Source organism: Haliotis rufescens, unplaced genomic scaffold (genome assembly GCF_023055435.1).
Source record: "Haliotis rufescens isolate VD_foot unplaced genomic scaffold, xgHalRufe1.0.p SCAF_8, whole genome shotgun sequence".
Lineage (NCBI taxonomy): Eukaryota > Metazoa > Mollusca > Gastropoda > Lepetellida > Haliotidae > Haliotis > Haliotis rufescens.
The window spans coordinates 29,635,161-29,658,127 of NW_025964372.1; the positions used below are offsets into that span (position 1 = coordinate 29,635,161).

The 22,967-nt window shown below is 39.2% G+C and overlaps 1 protein-coding gene across 6 annotated transcripts in view; it reads right to left on the bottom strand.

The window, feature by feature from the left end:
• LOC124124684 (syntaxin-binding protein 1-like) overlaps nt 1–22,752 on the bottom strand; it is a 54,634-nt gene extending 31,882 nt beyond the window's left edge. For all 6 annotated transcript variants that reach the window (XM_048389923.1, XM_046487906.2, XM_046487905.2 and 3 more), the window contains exons 1-9: nt 22,623–22,752; nt 19,783–19,917; nt 18,569–18,645; nt 18,221–18,299; nt 6,967–7,070; nt 6,561–6,709; nt 3,848–3,932; nt 2,759–2,889; nt 2,233–2,340 (exon numbers count right to left, since the gene is read on the bottom strand). In XM_048389923.1, the coding sequence (XP_048245880.1) occupies nt 2,233–2,340; nt 2,759–2,889; nt 3,848–3,932; nt 6,561–6,709; nt 6,967–7,070; nt 18,221–18,299; nt 18,569–18,645; nt 19,783–19,917; nt 22,623–22,650 (896 nt within the window). In that variant the 5' untranslated portion in view covers nt 22,651–22,752. The remainder of the gene's footprint in view (nt 1–2,232; nt 2,341–2,758; nt 2,890–3,847; nt 3,933–6,560; nt 6,710–6,966; nt 7,071–18,220; nt 18,300–18,568; nt 18,646–19,782; nt 19,918–22,622) is intronic.
• Nucleotides 22,753–22,967: the final 215 nt, after the last annotated feature.

Below are 22,967 nucleotides of genomic sequence, written 5' to 3' on the forward strand. Positions count from 1 at the left end.
CCTCTCGTCTCACGACGGAATAACTGCAAAATATGATTGTGAGTAATCTGCTTTTATATAGTAAACTCGTTGGATTAGAGATTTACATAAAAATTACATTTTGAATTTTGGCGAGCACATCTACGTGCATGCCTATGACCGTGGATAAAGAGCTTTGGGCGATTATTCCACGACAATATGTACACCGAGCAAACATAATTATGTTACGCAATTAAACCATTGAAGAAATGGTACTGGAAGAATGCCGTAGAATTGAACAGTAATCTATCGGCAAAAATACGAATTGCAAGGGTATACAATATTTTTATATACGCAATTCAATGTAAACCAAGGCTATTTACATTTAGAGATTGGAGAGCACATCTGCGCGCAAACCAACCAATCGTGGATGATAATCTTGTAAGGTTTTTTCCACGACAATTAGTAAAATGCTCAAAGGTATGTTACGCAATGAAACCCTTGTTGATGAGATAATACTGGAAGAGTGCCGAAGAATTTGAACACTAATCTATCGGCAAATTTATGAGTTGCAAGGATATACAATATTTTTGTATGCGCAACCCAATGTAAACCAAGGGTATTTATATTTTCATTTAGGGTTTGGAGAGCACATCTGCGAGCAAACCAAACAACGTGGATGATAATCTTTGTAAGATTTTTCCCACGACAATTAATACCACGCTCAATCATAAGTTACACAATTACATATATATATGTATATTCAATGTCTGTACATATAGAGTAGGGAAAGGGCCACCTAAGTTGGATAACTTTTGCCCAATCCCGTTGACCATATATGTCAATAAAACATGTTTAAAACAAACACAAATACGCCATTGTTGATGAGGCGGTACTGGAAGAATGCCATAGAATTGAACAATAATCTATCGGCAAAAACTACGAGTTGCAAGAGTATACAATAGTTCATATACGCAACTCAATGTAAAACCAAAAATACCAACAAAAAACTATTTAATCGCATAAACATAGGTACGCAATAAAAGAATTGTTGATGAAGCGGGACTGGAAGAAAGCCGTAGATTTGATATTAATCTATCGGCAACCATATTTTTAACGAGTTGAAAAAGTATACAATAATTTTAGTATACGCAACTCACTGTTACGCCAAAGCTAGTAATATTTAAGAACATAAGAATATGTTATATATACGTAGCTGAGAATTGTAAACAATATGACTACCTTGGCAGGCAAACGATTGTAACACAATTCAAAATGGCGGCGAACAACAATATTTTGGCGGGAAAAAAGACAAGCGTCTTTTCACGCCTAATTAATTCACATAAAACTACACAACATGGTGAAAGTAATATGAAAAGAATACATCACCCATCGCAGATCAATTTTTAAGATTGTAGACAAACTGAAGGTCTAAAATTAATCCAAAAGGAGAGCTCCGCTTGGACACGTCCTAGCTGTGCTGCGACAAGCAGTGATGTGACGATGACCTTAGGTGTCATCAAGGTCACAGGACAGCGACGGAAGGCCACTGATTGGGACTTGAGAACAACAACTTTATTTCTTCACCCAGGACCTTCGCAGCGCTGTCCTTCTAGTTGTCGTAAGTAAGCAGTGAATGCATTAAGGAGTAATGCAGGATAAGTAAAAAATTGGACTTTTATAGTCAGTTAACTCACTTGCCTAGGGAAGATGCACCTCAATGTCAAATGACAATGACTGCCCAACTAACAATCAAGATGTGTACCTAATTAACACAGTGATCCCATGATACCTGCCCCTTTGTTGTTGATGACTGGTGATGACTTGCAAAACAAACATCGTCAAGCATGGTCGCTGTCTGGTAAGTGGGAAACAAGTATATTGCACTGTTGGTAATTGAAACTCACTGTCCAGACCCAGAAACCAGGGTGACGTACAAAACAACCTTAGCGCTAAGACTGTCGTAAGTCTGTGTTAAAGTACTGGGTGACATTGTACAAAACAACCTTAGCGCTAAGACTGTCGTAAGTCTGTGTTAAAGTACTGGGTGACATTGTACAAAACAACCTTAGCGCTAAGACTGTCGTAAGTCTGTGTTAAGGTATGGGAGTTACAATCACCTTAGCACTAAGATCGCTTTGTACATCGGCACCCTGATGTCCGGATAAGAGAAGCATTTTACATAGTATTTATCTGGTTTTATCTAAATATTGTCCGGTATTCGAGGTTTCTGGGTATCTGGGTTCCACTGTACATGATTATATATCTACTCACTGAGACACTACAGCAATGTGCTGATGTCGTAGTTCCAGCCAGAGCTCATCATGGTCGTCCAGGAGAACCTCTTTCTCGTTGACATCACTGCCGCTAGTGTTTTCGTACCTGTGGAAGGTGGATCATGTGTATTTATACTTTATAGACACATATCTTGCATCTATTCATTCAGCTTAACCAAGGGTGATGTGGCAGAGGCATTATTTGTTTTGTTTGTTTGTTGTTTAACTCTGTACTCAGCAATATTCCTTGCTTTAAAAGGCGACTATGCTTGTAGTAAGAGGCGACTAACAGGATCGGGTGGTTAGGCTTGCTGACTGCGTGGATTGATGTTCATGATGTCAGTCACTGGTTTGTCTGGTCCAGACTCGATGATTTACAGACCGCTGTCATATAGCTGTAATATTGCTGAGTGCGGTGTTAAACAACAAACAAACAAACTAAAAACATTTCTTGTCTTGAGATTAATGTGAAATGACATTTGATCACTGTCAGATTCAAGTTTTGATGTCAAATGATCACTCACTTGTAGACATCATTTTCTATTGGCAGAAGGTCATAGGCCATGGCCTGGAAGGTCAGCTCATGCAGGAGAGGAGAGATGGGGTCAAATCCTCGGTCCAGAATCAAAAGGACAGACCTGTCCTTGGCAATACCCTGTTGAGCATACAACTTCATCAGTAACACAGATAATTATTGTAAAATCACCAAATTAATGCGAGTATCAACCCCTCGCCTAAAATGCATCAAGAAATTAATGCGAGAAACCCTTCCTAATTAATCAGCAAACGATAACACCAAGACTGAGAATGTCATGCAATAGTATGGACTTATATAACTTGCTACCTTCACAACATAACTTCAACTGCTTAACATGTGACTAACTTCCATGATATCAAAAGCAGGAACTTCCAGTTAACGCATATTCAAATGAGAAAGGTCAGGTAAACAACAAAGATTTACAGGTCCTAAGTGTTGTCACACAATGTAGCGCAACCTTCTGAAAGTAAATGCGCAGTGTCATGTACATTCGTCAGCACTCGCCCCTTTCCGTAACCAGCAAGAAGACTCATCCCCCTATCGATGAATGTTATGTGCGAAAATACGACAAACCAATAAGAATGCGAATATGACTTCAAGTACTTCGGTCAAAGAATCCCTCAGGAATAATTTTTGATTTTACATATGTCTTGCTTTTAAAAATATACCCAACACAGTTAAATGTGTTCAACCATACTGCATACTACTGTAAGTTCCGATGTGTTTTCAAGAGTATCTGGAATATATTCGATATATGGGGGAAATATATGTTTGTTAATATCATTACACAAGTTGACAATTCTTTTAGTTATGCCCGTTTGCGCTAAGGCAGAACCCATCCCGGAATAAAACAAGTTGGTCACAAATGTGTTAAGTATTTGCCACCACTGCTGTGACTGTAAGGGCCTTCTGACTACGTGGGTGAGCAGACTTTTACTTGAATGTTAGGGAGGACTACTTTAGTTCCACTGTGGGCATCCTGCTTGACTGAAAGTAGTTATCAGAATCTGTAAAATACAAGCTAGTCGAAAAACTAAAATCTATGAAGTAAGAAAGCAGTTATATTGTGACCAACCTCCCCCATGGTGATGTCATCGGCCTTGTAGCCATCGATCTTCTGCTGCACCATCTGAGCAAACTCAGCATTGCGATCAAAGTCACTGGAATATTAGAATTGTCATTGTCAAAAACATAAAACACAAGCATTTTACAACATACTTCTGTCCGTGCCAATTCTCAACACTCAACATTGCTCACTCATGTTTTACAAGAGAAGCATAATATTTCCTGTCACTGGTATGCAGTCTTTGCTTCAAACACACACCTGAGCATCAGTCAACAATAACATTTATTTCTGCTTTTAATATTAGTTTTCCATTCTAACAAAAGGGCTGCCAACATGTTTCAAAATTTCCAAAATTCATTCGTGAAGAAAGTTAAGAATCAATTTCGATAAAGTAAACATTATTATGGTTATATCATATCAACAGGACATGATCAGGACAAAAGGCAATTTTTTTTCGCATTTATCGCCCACAATTAAATATCCTCAACACACCACATCAGCCATTTTACAGTTCACTGTGACTTGATGAGTAAATGCTTTAGCCAAGAAGCCTTCCTGGGATGCAAAATAACCTGAAATATTAACTGGCCAGAGTTGTGATACATAAGGAAGTAGACTGGAATTTTCACCTAAAAGTCAATAAAATTAACTCAGGCAAGCAGACTAATGCCAACCCACTCCCTGTTGTGAATGTCTTACAGAGTAATAAGTCAAAACAATTGCCAGGCTGCCATCAGGACCCACAGACTGCAGAAGCTGGGATCTCTAGGAGTGCCCTGTGACACACATAAACATCTCTAGGAGTGCCCTGTGACACACATAAACATCTCTAGGAGTGCCCTGTGACACACATAAACATCTCTAGGAGTGCCCTGTGGACCACATAAACATCTCTAGGAGTGCCCAGTGGACCACATAAACATCTCTAGGAGTGCCCTGTGACACACATAAACATCTCTAGGAGTGCCCAATGGACCACATAAACATCTCTAGGAGTGCCCTGTGGACCACATAAACATCTCTAGGAGTGCCCTGTGGACCACATAAACATCTCTAGGAGTGCCCTGTGGACCACATAAACATTTTATAGGAGTGCCCTGTGGACCACATAAACATCTCTAGGAGTGCCCTGTGGACCACATAAACATCTCTAGGAGTGCCCTGTGGACCACATAAACATCTCTAGGAGTGCCCAATGGACCACATAAACATCTCTAGGAGTGCCCTGTGACACACATAAACATCTCTAGGAGTGCCCAATGGACCACATAAACATCTCTAGGAGTGCCCAATGGACCACATAAACATCTCTAGGAGTGCCCTGTGACACACATAAACATCTCTAGGAGTGCCCAGTGGACCACATAAACATCTCTAGGAGTGCCCTGTGGCACACATAAACATCTCTAGGAGTGCCCTGTGGCACACATAAACATCTCTAGGAGTGCCCTGTGACACACATAAACATCTCTAGGAGTGCCCAGTGGACCACATAAATATCTCTAGGAGTGCCCTGTGACACACATAAACATCTCTAGGAGTGCCCAGTGGACCACATAAACATCTCTAGGGGTGCCCTGTGACACACATAAACATCTCTAGAAGTGCCCTGTGACACACATAAACATCTCTAGGAGTGCCCTGTGGACCACATAAACATCTCTAGGAGTGCCCAATGGACCACATAAACATCTCTAGGAGTGCCCTGTGACACACATAAACATCTCTAGGAGTGCCCTGTGACACACATAAACATCTCTAGGAGTGCCCTGTGGCACACATAAATATCTCTAGGAGTGCCCTGTGACACACATAAACATCTCTAGGAGTGCCCTGTGACACACATAAACATCTCTAGGAGTGCCCAGTGGACCACATAAACATCTCTAGGAGTGCCCTGTGGCACACATAAACATCTCTAGGAGTGCCCTGTGGCACACATAAACATCTCTAGGAGTGCCCTGTGACACACATAAACATCTCTAGGAGTGCCCAGTGGACCACATAAATATCTCTAGGAGTGCCCTGTGACACACATAAACATCTCTAGGAGTGCCCAGTGGACCACATAAACATCTCTAGGGGTGCCCTGTGACACACATAAACATCTCTAGGAGTGCCCGGTGGACCACATAAATATTTCTAAGAGTGCCCAGTGGACCACATAAACATCTCTAGGGGTGCCCTGTGACACACATAAACATCTCTAGGAGTGCCCTGTGACACACATAAACATCTCTAGGAGTGCCCTGTGGCACACATAAATATCTCTAGGAGTGCCCTGTGACACACATAAACATCTCTAGGAGTGCCCTGTGACACACATAAACATCTCTAGGAGTGCCCAGTGGACCACATAAACATCTCTAGGGGTGCCCTGTGACACACATAAACATCTCTAGGAGTGCCCGGTGGACCACATAAATATCTCTAGGGGTGCCCTGTGACATACATAAATATCTCTAGGAGTGAATGTCTTCCAGTGTAAAAAGTCAAAACAAATACCAGGCTGCCATCAGGACCCACAGACTGCAGAAACTGTAGGCCCAAATAAACTCTACAGGCCACCGTTTTCAAAAAAAGACTGCAGCTTATACAAATACAGAGACACGATAGACACGGAATTTACTGCAGGCCAAAGGACGCATACAACTTTGAAACTACGAGCCCGAAACAAGATCTACCTTATTTCGTTCACTTATTTCGAACACTGATGTCTCACCTCCTAAATCTGACAGCAGGGTACTCCCCCAGGGTGGCACACAGCGTGGCGATCTGCTCCGCACAGCGCTCCAGGTTCGTGGTCCTGCCCCCTGTCCTCTGGGGGTTGAAGTAGTACTGGAAGGTGTCATGCGAGTCCAGGGAAAACACCTGCAGCCAGGAAGCAGCATGACCAGTGATGACAAACACTGAGCTTCTTTGTTTGTTTTACATGTTTTAGGCTTAAGTCTGCAATGTTCAGCTATAGCAGGACATATGTTGGTTTGGTATTTTAAGAGTTGGTAAGTGACAATAAACAGGAGGCATTTTATGGTTGACATCTTCTTTATGCTATTAGGTGCCCTGTGGCACACATAAACATCTCTAGGAGTTCCCTCCCTACATTGTTAGAGTCAGTGTTTCATTACCTGTGCTTCATATGGAAGGAAAGCAATGTTGATCTCCTTCAGAGTCTTCACTCTCTTGCTTGCACTGGATTTAGTCAACTCGTTGAACAGCTCGTCAGGACATGCTGGAGACAAAACACATGTTACATTCCTGAACTGTTGCCTCTGCATTATCTTTGCAATTAGATTCAGGGATGTATGTCAAACATTTACTTTTGTGAGTGAGTGAGTTAGATATAACACTGATCTGAACAGTATTCCAGTTATATCACGGCGTGTCAGTCTGATGTAGAAGTAAAGACCAAAGTGATGCAGGTCTCAGGTGTTTACCACCTTCATGAAACCCACAAGCGTGGGTAGGTGCTGACAAATATAGAATACTAAACGAGCTCCCGTGTAATACCAATTTTATGAAACTCGTGAATAGTTCTGGTATCTGACTCGCTTTCGCTCGTCAGATACCATAACTATTCACGAGTTTCATAAAATTGGTTTTACATGGGAGCGAGTTTAGTATTTTATTTATTACTGGCCATTTATAACGTTTTTAGAATTATACTGTTGAGTGTGAATAGGCTGACACCTACACGATCCACGGCATAATCAAACTGAGTTTAACACAGTAATACTTCAAATACGTCAAAAGTTGAAACGTATGAATTTAATACCATCCAAGGGTCCACCTTTAGAATTCAGGCGTCCGTTCCACAAAATTATCGTAGCGTTAAGGTTATCGCAACTCACATACTTTAACTTAGACCAACGACTGTCGTTGCGCTACAGTACGATCGCCAATACCCGATGACGTAATTTGTGGAATTTTGTTGCAAGATCCTTCGGCGAAACAATGCCATGTGACGTCAACCTAGCAACAAGGTTGCTGGGGTCATCCAGTGTGCATAAGCTCCTCTCAGTGATCTATCATCTCCACACGCAATGTCGTTGAATAAGCCAAGGGATGTTGAGAGCTTTCAATATTTGTTCGTGAAACGTGTTCCGAGAGTACATAAGCACGCGTTTTGGTATTACACAATGTGTAATAAAGCTATATGTTTATTAAATGGGTGATCTTTTCACGGGCAAGTAATAAACCTAGATACATAACAGGGGTGAAGGGGAATTCAAACCCACGCGTTTTGGTATTACACAATGTGTAATAAAGCTGTATGTTTATTAAACAGGTGATCTCTTCACGGGCAAGTAATAAACCTAGATACATAACAGGGGTGAAGGGGAATTCAAACCCACGCGTTTTGGTATTACACAATGTGTAATAAAGCTATATGTTTATTAAACGGGCGATCTCTTCACGGGCAAGTAATAAACCTAGATACATAACAGGGGTGAAGGGGAATTCAAACCCACGCGTTTTGGTATTACACAATGTGTAATACAGCTATATGTTTATTAAACGGGTGATCTCTTCACGGGCAAGTAATAAACCTAGATACATAACAGGGGTGAAGGGGAATTCAAACCCACGCGTTTTGGTATTACACAATGTGTAATAAAGCTATATGTTTATTAAACGGGTGATCTCTTCACGGGCAAGTAATAAACCTAGATACATAACAGGGGTGAAGGGGAATTCAAACCCACGCGTTTTGGTATTACACAATGTGTAATAAAGCTATATGTTTATTAAACAGGTGATCTCTTCACGGGCAAGTAATAAACCTAGATACATAACAGGGGTGAAGGGGAATTCAAACCCACGCGTTTTGGTATTACACAATGTGTAATAAAGCTATATGTTTATTAAACGGGCGATCTCTTCACGGGCAAGTAATAAACCTAGATACATAACAGGGGTGAAGGGGAATTCAAACCCACGCGTTTTGGTATTACACAATGTGTAATACAGCTATATGTTTATTAAACGGGTGATCTCTTCACGGGCAAGTAATAAACCTAGATACATAACAGGGGTGAAGGGGAATTCAAACCCACGCGTTTTGGTATTACACAATGTGTAATAAAGCTATATGTTTATTAAACGGGTGATCTCTTCACGGGCAAGTAATAAACCTAGATACATAACAGGGGTGAAGGGGAATTCAAACCCACGCGTTTTGGTATTACACAATGTGTAATAAAGCTATATGTTTATTAAACGGGTGATCTCTTCACGGGCAAGTAATAAACCTAGATACATAACAGGGGTGAAGGGGAATTCAAACCCACGCGTTTTGGTATTACACAATGTGTAATAAAGCTATATGTTTATTAAACAGGTGATCTCTTCACGGGCAAGTAATTAACCTAGATACATAACAGGGGTGAAGGGGAATTCAAACCCACGCGTTTTGGTATTACACAATGTGTAATAAAGCTATATGTTTATTAAACGGGTGATCTCTTCACGGGCAAGTAATAAACCTAGATACATAACAGGGGTGAAGGGGAATTCAAACCCACGCGTTTTGGTATTACACAATGTGTAATAAAGCTATATGTTTATTAAACGGGTGATCTCTTCACGGGCAAGTAATAAACCTAGATACATAACAGGGGTGAAGGGGAATTCAAACCCACGCGTTTTGGTATTACACAATGTGTAATAAAGCTATATGTTTATTAAACGGGTGATCTCTTCACGGGCAAGTAATAAACCTAGATACATAACAGGGGTGAAGGGGAATTCAAACCCACGCGTTTTGGTATTACACAATGTGTAATAAAGCTATATGTTTATTAAACAGGTGATCTCTTCACGGGCAAGTAATTAACCTAGATACATAACAGGGGTGAAGGGGAATTCAAACCCACGCGTTTTGGTATTACACAATGTGTAATAAAGCTATATGTTTATTAAACAGGTGATCTCTTCACGGGCAAGTAATAAACCTAGATACATTACAGGGGTGAAGGGGAATTCAAACCCACGCGTTTTGGAATTACACAATGTGTAATAAAGCTATATGTTTATTAAACGGGTGATCTCTTCACGGGCAAGTAATAAACCTAGATACATAACAGGGGTGAAGGGGAATTCAAACCCACGCGTTTTGGTATTACACAATGTGTAATAAAGCTATATGTTTATTAAACGGGTGATCTCTTCACGGGCAAGTAATAAACCTAGATACATAACAGGGGTGAAGGGGAATTCAAACCCATGCGTTTTGGTATTACACAATGTGTAATAAAGCTGTATGTTTATTAAACGGGTGATCTCTTCACAGGCAAGTAATAAACCTAGATACATAACAGGGGTGAAGGGGAATTCAAACCCACGCGTTTTGGTATTACACAATGTGTAATAAAGCTATATGTTTATTAAACGGGTGATCTCTTCACGGGCAAGTAATAAACCTAGATACATAACAGGGGTGAAGGGGAATTCAAACCCACGCGTTTTGGTATTACACAATGTGTAATAAAGCTATATGTTTATTAAACGGGTGATCTCTTCACGGGCAAGTAATAAACCTAGATACATAACAGGGGTGAAGGGGAATTCAAACCCACGCGTTTTGGTATTACACAATGTGTAATAAAGCTGTATGTTTATTAAACGGGTGATCTCTTCACGGGCAAGTAATAAACCTAGATACATAACAGGGGTGAAGGGGAATTCAAACCCACGCGTTTTGGTATAACACAATGTGTAATAAAGCTGTATGTTTATTAAACGGGTGATCTCTTCACGGGCAAGTAATAAACCTAGATACATAACAGGGGTGAAGGGGAATTCAAACCCACGCGTTTTGGTATAACACAATGTGTAATAAAGCTATATGTTTATTAAACGGGTGATCTCTTCACGGGCAAGTAATAAACCTAGATACATTACAGGGGTGAAGGGGAATTCAAACCCACGCGTTTTGGTATAACACAATGTGTAATAAAGCTATATGTTTATTAAACGGGTGATCTCTTCACGGGCAAGTAATAAACCTAGATACATAACAGGGGTGAAGGGGAATTCAAACCCACGCGTTTTGGTATTACACAATGTGTAATACAGCTATATGTTTATTAAACGGGTGATCTCTTCACGGGCAAGTAATAAACCTAGATACATAACAGGGGTGAAGGGGAATTCAAACCCACGCGTTTTGGTATTACACAATGTGTAATACAGCTATATGTTTATTAAACGGGTGATCTCTTCACGGGCAAGTATTAAACCTAGATACATAACAGGGGTGAAGGGGAATTCAAACCCACGCGTTTTGGTATTACACAATGTGTAATAAAGCTATATGTTTATTAAACGGGTGATCTCTTCACGGGCAAGTAATAAACCTAGATACATAACAGGGGTGAAGGGGAATTCAAACCCACGCGTTTTGGTATTACACAATGTGTAATAAAGCTATATGTTTATTAAACGGGTGATCTCTTCACGGGCAAGTAATAAACCTAGATACATAACAGGGGTGAAGGGGAATTCAAACCCACGCGTTTTGGTATTACACAATGTGTAATAAAGCTATATGTTTATTAAACGGGTGATCTCTTCACGGGCAAGTAATAAACCTAGATACATAACAGGGGTGAAGGGGAATTCAAACCCACGCGTTTTGGTATTACACAATGTGTAATAAAGCTATATGTTTATTAAACAGGTGATCTCTTCACGGGCAAGTAATTAACCTAGATACATAACAGGGGTGAAGGGGAATTCAAACCCACGCGTTTTGGTATTACACAATGTGTAATAAAGCTATATGTTTATTAAACAGGTGATCTCTTCACGGGCAAGTAATAAACCTAGATACATTACAGGGGTGAAGGGGAATTCAAACCCACGCGTTTTGGTATTACACAATGTGTAATAAAGCTATATGTTTATTAAACGGGTGATCTCTTCACGGGCAAGTAATAAACCTAGATACATAACAGGGGTGAAGGGGAATTCAAACCCACGCGTTTTGGTATTACACAATGTGTAATAAAGCTATATGTTTATTAAACGGGTGATCTCTTCACGGGCAAGTAATAAACCTAGATACATAACAGGGGTGAAGGGGAATTCAAACCCATGCGTTTTGGTATTACACAATGTGTAATAAAGCTGTATGTTTATTAAACGGGTGATCTCTTCACAGGCAAGTAATAAACCTAGATACATAACAGGGGTGAAGGGGAATTCAAACCCACGCGTTTTGGTATTACACAATGTGTAATAAAGCTATATGTTTATTAAACGGGTGATCTCTTCACGGGCAAGTAATAAACCTAGATACATAACAGGGGTGAAGGGGAATTCAAACCCACGCGTTTTGGTATTACACAATGTGTAATAAAGCTATATGTTTATTAAACGGGTGATCTCTTCACGGGCAAGTAATAAACCTAGATACATAACAGGGGTGAAGGGGAATTCAAACCCACGCGTTTTGGTATTACACAATGTGTAATAAAGCTGTATGTTTATTAAACGGGTGATCTCTTCACGGGCAAGTAATAAACCTAGATACATAACAGGGGTGAAGGGGAATTCAAACCCACGCGTTTTGGTATAACACAATGTGTAATAAAGCTGTATGTTTATTAAACGGGTGATCTCTTCACGGGCAAGTAATAAACCTAGATACATAACAGGGGTGAAGGGGAATTCAAACCCACGCGTTTTGGTATAACACAATGTGTAATAAAGCTATATGTTTATTAAACGGGTGATCTCTTCACAGGCAAGTAATAAACCTAGATACATAACAGGGGTGAAGGGGAATTCAAACCCACGCGTTTTGGTATTACACAATGTGTAATACAGCTATATGTTTATTAAACGGGTGATCTCTTCACGGGCAAGTAATAAACCTAGATACATAACAGGGGTGAAGGGGAATTCAAACCCACACGTTTTGGTATTACACAATGTGTAATACAGCTATATGTTTATTAAACGGGTGATCTCTTCACGGGCAAGTATTAAACCTAGATACATAACAGGGGTGAAGGGGAATTCAAACCCACGCGTTTTGGTATTACACAATGTGTAATAAAGCTATATGTTTATTAAACGGGTGATCTCTTCATGGGCAAGTAATAAACCTAGATACATAACAGGGGTGAAGGGGAATTCAAACCCACGCGTTTTGGTATTACACAATGTGTAATAAAGCTATATGTTTATTAAACGGGTGATCTCTTCACGGGCAAGTAATAAACCTAGATACATAACAGGGGTGAAGGGGAATTCAAACCCACGCGTTTTGGTATTACACAATGTGTAATAAAGCTATATGTTTATTAAACAGGTGATCTCTTCACGGGCAAGTAATTAACCTAGATACATAACAGGGGTGAAGGGGAATTCAAACCCACGCGTTTTGGTATTACACAATGTGTAATAAAGCTATATGTTTATTAAACGGGTGATCTCTTCACGGGCAAGTAATAAACCTAGATACATAACAGGGGTGAAGGGGAATTCAAACCCACGCGTTTTGGTATTACACAATGTGTAATAAAGCTATATGTTTATTAAACGGGTGATCTCTTCACGGGCAAGTAATAAACCTAGATACATAACAGGGGTGAAGGGGAATTCAAACCCACGCGTTTTGGTATTACACAATGTGTAATAAAGCTATATGTTTATTAAACAGGTGATCTCTTCACGGGCAAGTAATAAACCTAGATACATAACAGGGGTGAAGGGGAATTCAAACCCACGCGTTTTGGTATTACACAATGTGTAATAAAGCTATATGTTTATTAAACAGGTGATCTCTTCACGGGCAAGTAATTAACCTAGATACATAACAGGGGTGAAGGGGAATTCAAACCCACGCGTTTTGGTATTACACAATGTGTAATAAAGCTATATGTTTATTAAACAGGTGATCTCTTCACGGGCAAGTAATAAACCTAGATACATTACAGGGGTGAAGGGGAATTCAAACCCACGCGTTTTGGTATAACACAATGTGTAATAAAGCTATATGTTTATTAAACGGGTGATCTCTTCACGGGCAAGTAATAAACCTAGATACATAACAGGGGTGAAGGGGAATTCAAACCCACGCGTTTTGGTATTACACAATGTGTAATACAGCTATATGTTTATTAAACGGGTGATCTCTTCACGGGCAAGTAATAAACCTAGATACATAACAGGGGTGAAGGGGAATTCAAACCCACGCGTTTTGGTATTACACAATGTGTAATACAGCTATATGTTTATTAAACGGGTGATCTCTTCACGGGCAAGTATTAAACCTAGATACATAACAGGGGTGAAGGGGAATTCAAACCCACGCGTTTTGGTATTACACAATGTGTAATAAAGCTATATGTTTATTAAACGGGTGATCTCTTCACGGGCAAGTAATAAACCTAGATACATAACAGGGGTGAAGGGGAATTCAAACCCACGCGTTTTGGTATTACACAATGTGTAATAAAGCTATATGTTTATTAAACGGGTGATCTCTTCACGGGCAAGTAATAAACCTAGATACATAACAGGGGTGAAGGGGAATTCAAACCCACGCGTTTTGGTATTACACAATGTGTAATAAAGCTATATGTTTATTAAACGGGTGATCTCTTCACGGGCAAGTAATAAACCTAGATACATAACAGGGGTGAAGGGGAATTCAAACCCACGCGTTTTGGTATTACACAATGTGTAATAAAGCTATATGTTTATTAAACAGGTGATCTCTTCACGGGCAAGTAATTAACCTAGATACATAACAGGGGTGAAGGGGAATTCAAACCCACGCGTTTTGGTATTACACAATGTGTAATAAAGCTATATGTTTATTAAACAGGTGATCTCTTCACGGGCAAGTAATAAACCTAGATACATTACAGGGGTGAAGGGGAATTCAAACCCACGCGTTTTGGTATTACACAATGTGTAATAAAGCTATATGTTTATTAAACGGGTGATCTCTTCACGGGCAAGTAATAAACCTAGATACATAACAGGGGTGAAGGGGAATTCAAACCCACGCGTTTTGGTATTACACAATGTGTAATAAAGCTATATGTTTATTAAACGGGTGATCTCTTCACGGGCAAGTAATAAACCTAGATACATAACAGGGGTGAAGGGGAATTCAAACCCATGCGTTTTGGTATTACACAATGTGTAATAAAGCTGTATGTTTATTAAACGGGTGATCTCTTCACAGGCAAGTAATAAACCTAGATACATAACAGGGGTGAAGGGGAATTCAAACCCACGCGTTTTGGTATTACACAATGTGTAATAAAGCTATATGTTTATTAAACGGGTGATCTCTTCACGGGCAAGTAATAAACCTAGATACATAACAGGGGTGAAGGGGAATTCAAACCCACGCGTTTTGGTATTACACAATGTGTAATAAAGCTATATGTTTATTAAACGGGTGATCTCTTCACGGGCAAGTAATAAACCTAGATACATAACAGGGGTGAAGGGGAATTCAAACCCACGCGTTTTGGTATTACACAATGTGTAATAAAGCTGTATGTTTATTAAACGGGTGATCTCTTCACGGGCAAGTAATAAACCTAGATACATAACAGGGGTGAAGGGGAATTCAAACCCACGCGTTTTGGTATAACACAATGTGTAATAAAGCTGTATGTTTATTAAACGGGTGATCTCTTCACGGGCAAGTAATAAACCTAGATACATAACAGGGGTGAAGGGGAATTCAAACCCACGCGTTTTGGTATAACACAATGTGTAATAAAGCTATATGTTTATTAAACGGGTGATCTCTTCACAGGCAAGTAATAAACCTAGATACATAACAGGGGTGAAGGGGAATTCAAACCCACGCGTTTTGGTATTACACAATGTGTAATACAGCTATATGTTTATTAAACGGGTGATCTCTTCACGGGCAAGTAATAAACCTAGATACATAACAGGGGTGAAGGGGAATTCAAACCCACACGTTTTGGTATTACACAATGTGTAATACAGCTATATGTTTATTAAACGGGTGATCTCTTCACGGGCAAGTATTAAACCTAGATACATAACAGGGGTGAAGGGGAATTCAAACCCACGCGTTTTGGTATTACACAATGTGTAATAAAGCTATATGTTTATTAAACGGGTGATCTCTTCATGGGCAAGTAATAAACCTAGATACATAACAGGGGTGAAGGGGAATTCAAACCCACGCGTTTTGGTATTACACAATGTGTAATAAAGCTATATGTTTATTAAACGGGTGATCTCTTCACGGGCAAGTAATAAACCTAGATACATAACAGGGGTGAAGGGGAATTCAAACCCACGCGTTTTGGTATTACACAATGTGTAATAAAGCTATATGTTTATTAAACAGGTGATCTCTTCACGGGCAAGTAATTAACCTAGATACATAACAGGGGTGAAGGGGAATTCAAACCCACGCGTTTTGGTATTACACAATGTGTAATAAAGCTATATGTTTATTAAACGGGTGATCTCTTCACGGGCAAGTAATAAACCTAGATACATAACAGGGGTGAAGGGGAATTCAAACCCACGCGTTTTGGTATTACACAATGTGTAATAAAGCTATATGTTTATTAAACGGGTGATCTCTTCACGGGCAAGTAATAAACCTAGATACATAACAGGGGTGAAGGGGAATTCAAACCCACGCGTTTTGGTATTACACAATGTGTAATAAAGCTATATGTTTATTAAACGGGTGATCTCTTCACGGGCAAGTAATAAACCTAGATACATAACAGGGGTGAAGGGGAATTCAAACCCACGCGTTTTGGTATTACACAATGTGTAATAAAGCTATATGTTTATTAAACAGGTGATCTCTTCACGGGCAAGTAATTAACCTAGATACATAACAGGGGTGAAGGGGAATTCAAACCCACGCGTTTTGGTATTACACAATGTGTAATAAAGCTATATGTTTATTAAACAGGTGATCTCTTCACGGGCAAGTAATAAACCTAGATACATTACAGGGGTGAAGGGGAATTCAAACCCACGCGTTTTGGTATAACACAATGTGTAATAAAGCTATATGTTTATTAAACGGGTGATCTCTTCACGGGCAAGTAATAAACCTAGATACATAACAGGGGTGAAGGGGAATTCAAACCCACGCGTTTTGGTATTACACAATGTGTAATACAGCTATATGTTTATTAAACGGGTGATCTCTTCACGGGCAAGTAATAAACCTAGATACATAACAGGGGTGAAGGGGAATTCAAACCCACGCGTTTTGGTATTACACAATGTGTAATACAGCTATATGTTTATTAAACGGGTGATCTCTTCACGGGCAAGTATTAAACCTAGATACATAACAGGGGTGAAGGGGAATTCAAACCCACGCGTTTTGGTATTACACAATGTGTAATAAAGCTATATGTTTATTAAACGGGTGATCTCTTCACGGGCAAGTAATAAACCTAGATACATAACAGGGGTGAAGGGGAATTCAAACCCACGCGTTTTGGTATTACACAATGTGTAATAAAGCTATATGTTTATTAAACGGGTGATCTCTTCACGGGCAAGTAATTAACCTAGATACATAACAGGGGTGAAGGGGAATTCAAACCCACGCGTTTTGGTATTACACAATGTGTAATAAAGCTGTATGTTTATTAAACGGGTGATCTTTTCACGGGCAAGTAATAAACCTAGATACATAACAGGGGTGAAGGGGAATTCAAACCCACGCGTTTTGGTATTACACAATGTGTAATAAAGCTATATGTTTATTAAACGGGTGATCTCTTCACGGGCAAGTAATAAACCTAGATACATAACAGGGGTGAAGGGGAATTCAAACCCACAATCACAGGTTTCTGGCATGTCCATTGGACGCAACGCTGCACATGTAAATGCAGCGACTTCCACGAATGGGCCATTCATGCCCATGTACATAAAGGAAACCAATGTAAGATTGCCACCTGGCAAAAGCATTGAATATAGTGAGTGGACTTCAGAAACTGTATTTCATACAAAGCACAAGGCCTCCAGCGTGTTAATGAATGGTGCTGGTAAACTTCAACAAACCAGACTGTTTAACTGCAGCCTCCACTCACTCACAAGTCAAAACATAATTTTGAGTTTCTTAGTGCGAAAGCTTTCTCAAGTACGGTAATACACACGTCTTAATATTTAACACATCTTTTTGGTTTCTATTGGCCATGACAATGACAGGTCACGAAAAAGTCAACTAAATTCAATGTCACAGTGAGTTAAAAATCAATTGTAAATTACCACTTTCTGATGCTCTGTTAACAAGGTTAATTTACGTGATTTAATTAATTTACTAAATATGTTTTGTTCGGGGCACATTATGAGCATCATACTTGCTCTTGTGTAACCATGGTAACTTACCTTCCGTGAAGAAAACATGCGCAAGAGCGTACTGTGTCGAGTGGACATTCTGGAAGTCTTGTATCAGACCCTTCACCGACTGAGGATTAAAATACAAAGTCTCATGTAATTGGGGTTTTTTAGAGAGAAAAAGATGCTACAATTCTGCAACAACAGTTTCATTTCAAATCAACTTGACCAGTTCTGCATGAAACACTTACAAATCACAAATACGCAGGGATATTAATATTTCACAAATATTCGGAAACATCTTCAAAGTCTACATTTCAAAATTCTGCAGGTATTAACTGTGTTAGTTGTGTATGGGAAAATTAATTACAAGCTGATTCAAAATACACCCAAACTAACCTTTTCTGTTGGGGTTATAAGGTATATAGCCTCCAAATTCGGCAATGGTTCTCGTCGTTTGTTGATATCTTCAACCACTGTAAAGGAGAACCAGAAACAATTACATCATATTTCCAGACAGTGGAGGTGTAACGACATGGTGGCGTCATGATACGATACGTAACCTGATACTATGGCTGCGATATGATTCGTATCCCGTTACAGTACTTTTATTTCAGAAGTCTTTTTGTGTTATGTAAGCATTTTTTGTCTAAATCAATGCATTGTATCGTGTATCACATATCGGGATACAATACTGTATCGATGTATTGTTAAACCACTACCAGATAGCTACAGACTGTCATTGAATATATTCTATATAGACATTGTATTACCATGATACTACTATAAATATACCATAGAACAAATCCACATCAAATAGCATGTGTCATTCAGTAATTGTATTGACCCTAGAAGAATTGGTCTTCAGCAACCCAGGTTTGCTGTAAAAGGCAACTATGCCTGTTGTAAGAGACGACCAACGGGATCGGGTGGTCAGATTCGCTGACTTGGTTGATGCATGTCATCATATCCCAATTGCATAGATCGATGCTCATGCTGTCAGTCACTGGATTGTTTGGTCCAGACTTGATTATTTACAGAGCGCTGTCATATAGCTGGAAAATTGCTGAGTGTGGCGTTTAACAACAAAAAGTAATTTATCAACTTGTGCTAAGTGAATCTGATGTAGGTCTAGGCCAGAGTTTGAAATTCCTGCTCTCCCGCAACAGGCAATGTTAATCATTGACCAGCATATTTTCATGCTCTCCTATTTTTTAGGCAGAAGTATGTAAAGACAATAAAACAAAAATACCTAAAACAGTATGTGTGACAGAATTATTCATGTTAATAATTAATATAAAACTTTAGGTGTTGATCAAACAAACTGCTCATCAAACAAACATATCTGCTCATCAAACATGCATAATCTGCTCATCAAACATGCATATCTGCTCATCAAACATGCATATCTGCTCATCAAACATGCCTATCTGCACATCAAACATATATATCTGCTCATCAAACATGCATATCTGCTCATCAAACATGCATATCTGCTCATCAAACATATATATCTGGCCATCAAATATATATATCTGGTCATCAAACATACATATCTGGTATAAAAGGTCAAAACTCAATTTAACCAATTTGCATCGCAAATTTCCACATACATGTTATGCCACTGGACATGATCTCGGTCATGTTGAGACATGCTGAGATCATGCGCATACTCAGCTGGTCCACAACCAGCACCTTCCAGTCCGATCCTGTCTTCTTCACAGACAGGATCACATCATTGAGTATCTCTGAAAATGGAGCAGAAAAGAGAGTTACCATGGATACATGACATCACTTTAATTCAAGGTTCATTAGCATTTTGGAGATACACGACCAATAAACCAATAGCCTTGATATATCAACTTGTGTGTCAGTGGCTGTTATGGTAAAATGCAAACAATGAATTATTCAGTGTTATTAGGTATTACATTGCAGTAACTATTATAACAGGTGAGGTGGAATAGGGTGTGACCTCACGTTCAAAATATTTGAACTTCTATCATTGTCTATAGCAACATGCGTGTGTATCTGCTTGATCTAGTCCGGACTAATATGCTTTTATAGTGCTAGCCCAATGAGCTGAGACAGCATGCCGTAGTTAAACATGAATATCCCACTCAGACACAGTATCCTGACTCTGAGTTGATCAGTTCTTGATTTATACCCTGAATCACGAGAGCCAGGCTGGGTAACAAGAAGTACCTTATTTTCATGTCTTTTCATCTGACACCGCCAGGGATCAAACCACCAACTTTTCGCTCTCCAGGCAGACACTCTATGTACTAAACCACAGAGGCTGTCATCAATATATCATGGTCGCCATTAACTATTCTGGACAAGACACACTAAGGGTTCATAGTATAAGCAATATGTACTTTTCTGTATCAGGATTTTGAGTAATTAAACTAAATATATTCAGCTATTTCCAAGGTTCATTGCAGACATGTAAATGAACACAAAAAATAATTCATCAAGTCTCTTACCAGGTCCGGACGCAATGCCAGATTTCAACATGTTCAATCAATGCTGCACTCAGATTACCTGGTCATGCTGGTGTTTAGAGGTTTATTTGACAAGTGCGAAAAGAACGGTAACTCTCCTTAAAGGGGTGTAAGTCTTTATTCGCACCATTGCCTTGAGTTTTCAGTGATGCCTTCAAATTACAAGGTAAGTTAATATCCAGGGTTAGAAATTGGCACTAGTCCTGTAGTCCTTGCCAATCTGCCCAATAGTTAATGTATAAGGACTAGGAGATATTTGCCATTTTTAAGGGTTTTTCTTTATGTTATCATTATAAGGACTAGTGGACCAAAAATGTTTCTACCACTGATATCATACTCAAATCACTGTACACCTTGTAATCACAAGGCAAGTAACCCATGGTGTTTTTTCAAAGTGGCGACACTATTACGAGCGCCAGAAAACTTTCAGACACATTTTCTCTTTTAAGAGCAAAAAACTTCAAAAGTGCAAAGTTGCAAAGTGTATTACATTCATCCCTAATGTTATTTCCTGCGTTAAAACTTCTCCCATTTCAAAAATGGATTGTACATCGAAGTTTGAATACAGCATCTGGTGGCCTGATGCTTTAGTGAGGTAATGATTTCATTGGTTTATCTGGATTCTCAGATATCATATCGCGATGATTTGTAAACTGAATGTCCTGAAAACAAAACTTTGGGGTATTTTTTAGATATACAAGGTAGTATGTGATGATTGTGTTCCAAGCCTATCGAAATGATACAAGAGGGTAGTGGTCAATATGATAACCGCCCAGTAATTTGAGTGCAGTTTTGCGTCCAGACCTGTTTATGGGCAATAAAGCGCCTATTAAACATTCTCATGTCATTATCATCATCCCTGATCATATCAATCTTTATTATGTTTACCTGCAAATACTTTGCATGATAATGAGCAGCATTAGAAATTGTCACTTGTCCAATAGTCCTTGCCAATCTACCCAATAGTTAAGGTATCCTTAGGGCTAGTAGAAATTTGTCTTTTTCAATGGTTTTGCTATATGTTATCATTATCAGCTGATTATAAGGGTGAGTGAGTTAGCATGGTTTTACGCCACTTTTAGCAATATTCCAGCAATATCACAGCGGGACACAAGAAATGGGCTTCACACATTGTACCCATGTTGGGAATCAAACCCAGGTCTTCGGCATGGCGCTATAACCACTAAACTACCTGACTGCCCCGCTGATTATATGGACTAGTGGGCTAAAACTGTTTCTACCGCTGATAACATATATTTTATTTATGCAAAAGGCATTACACAGATCATGCTGATTGGGATTATTTATTGACAACATCAATAATGCAATATTACATCAATGCCATAATACTCTATCAATCCATACCACTGTTCATTATTAGGGATTTGTTGTGGCACAAAAAATTGTATAAACCTGTTTCATGAACATGATGAAGCGTTCATCTTTCTTAAATGTACAACGCAATTCCTGATCGCCTAAACAAAGACGCATATAGATAGATTGTATATACGTCTTTGGCCTAACCAACAAACACATCACGATGCCATATCCTTGTTTTCCTTATGACCTAGAAATCATACGATCGCATGTTAATTTTCTGTCAAAAAATCAGTAACCAGAAGTGGTCGAATTATTTCCAATGGATCATCTAATTTGTATGACAGGCAGTGATTTATTCGACATATTGTTAAAAACGTATATTCATTTACTCAATCTGTTCTACGAATGGAGTTCTTTCGACCAATGTCAAATACAGTGTCAATATGTTAATGTACTGCATATTTATGATCCACAGTGACAGCAAATCAGATCAAAAATATTTTAGTCTGAGACTGTAAACACGGATTTTCAAAGATGCTTTGTACAATGTAGTAATGGGGAAATCTGAATATACAGTTTCACATTTGATTAACTGAACTGCCACGATATATAGACATTATCATATTTCTTACTGTCGTGAACTGCCCTCTTCAACGCCATCTTGGATGAGTAACCCTATGAAGCTCCTCGCAGCGTTTTCCTGCGCGTGCAAATCTATAACGGTTTCGGTTATCCTTGTCTGGAGCCTAATGCAAGTGCTCGCTGGGAAAGAAATATTCAAATTAAAACCAAACTTAAATGTATCGAATATAATGCTTTTTATTTCAAAACGATTCCATAATATGTTCTATGATTTTTGTCAAAATATTTCTATTTTGTTTCGAGGTGATGAATATTTCCATAAATGGGAACGGAATACATAATGCGAAACGAAATATATTTCCGGCTAAACTTATTTCACGAGGTATTAAAATGTG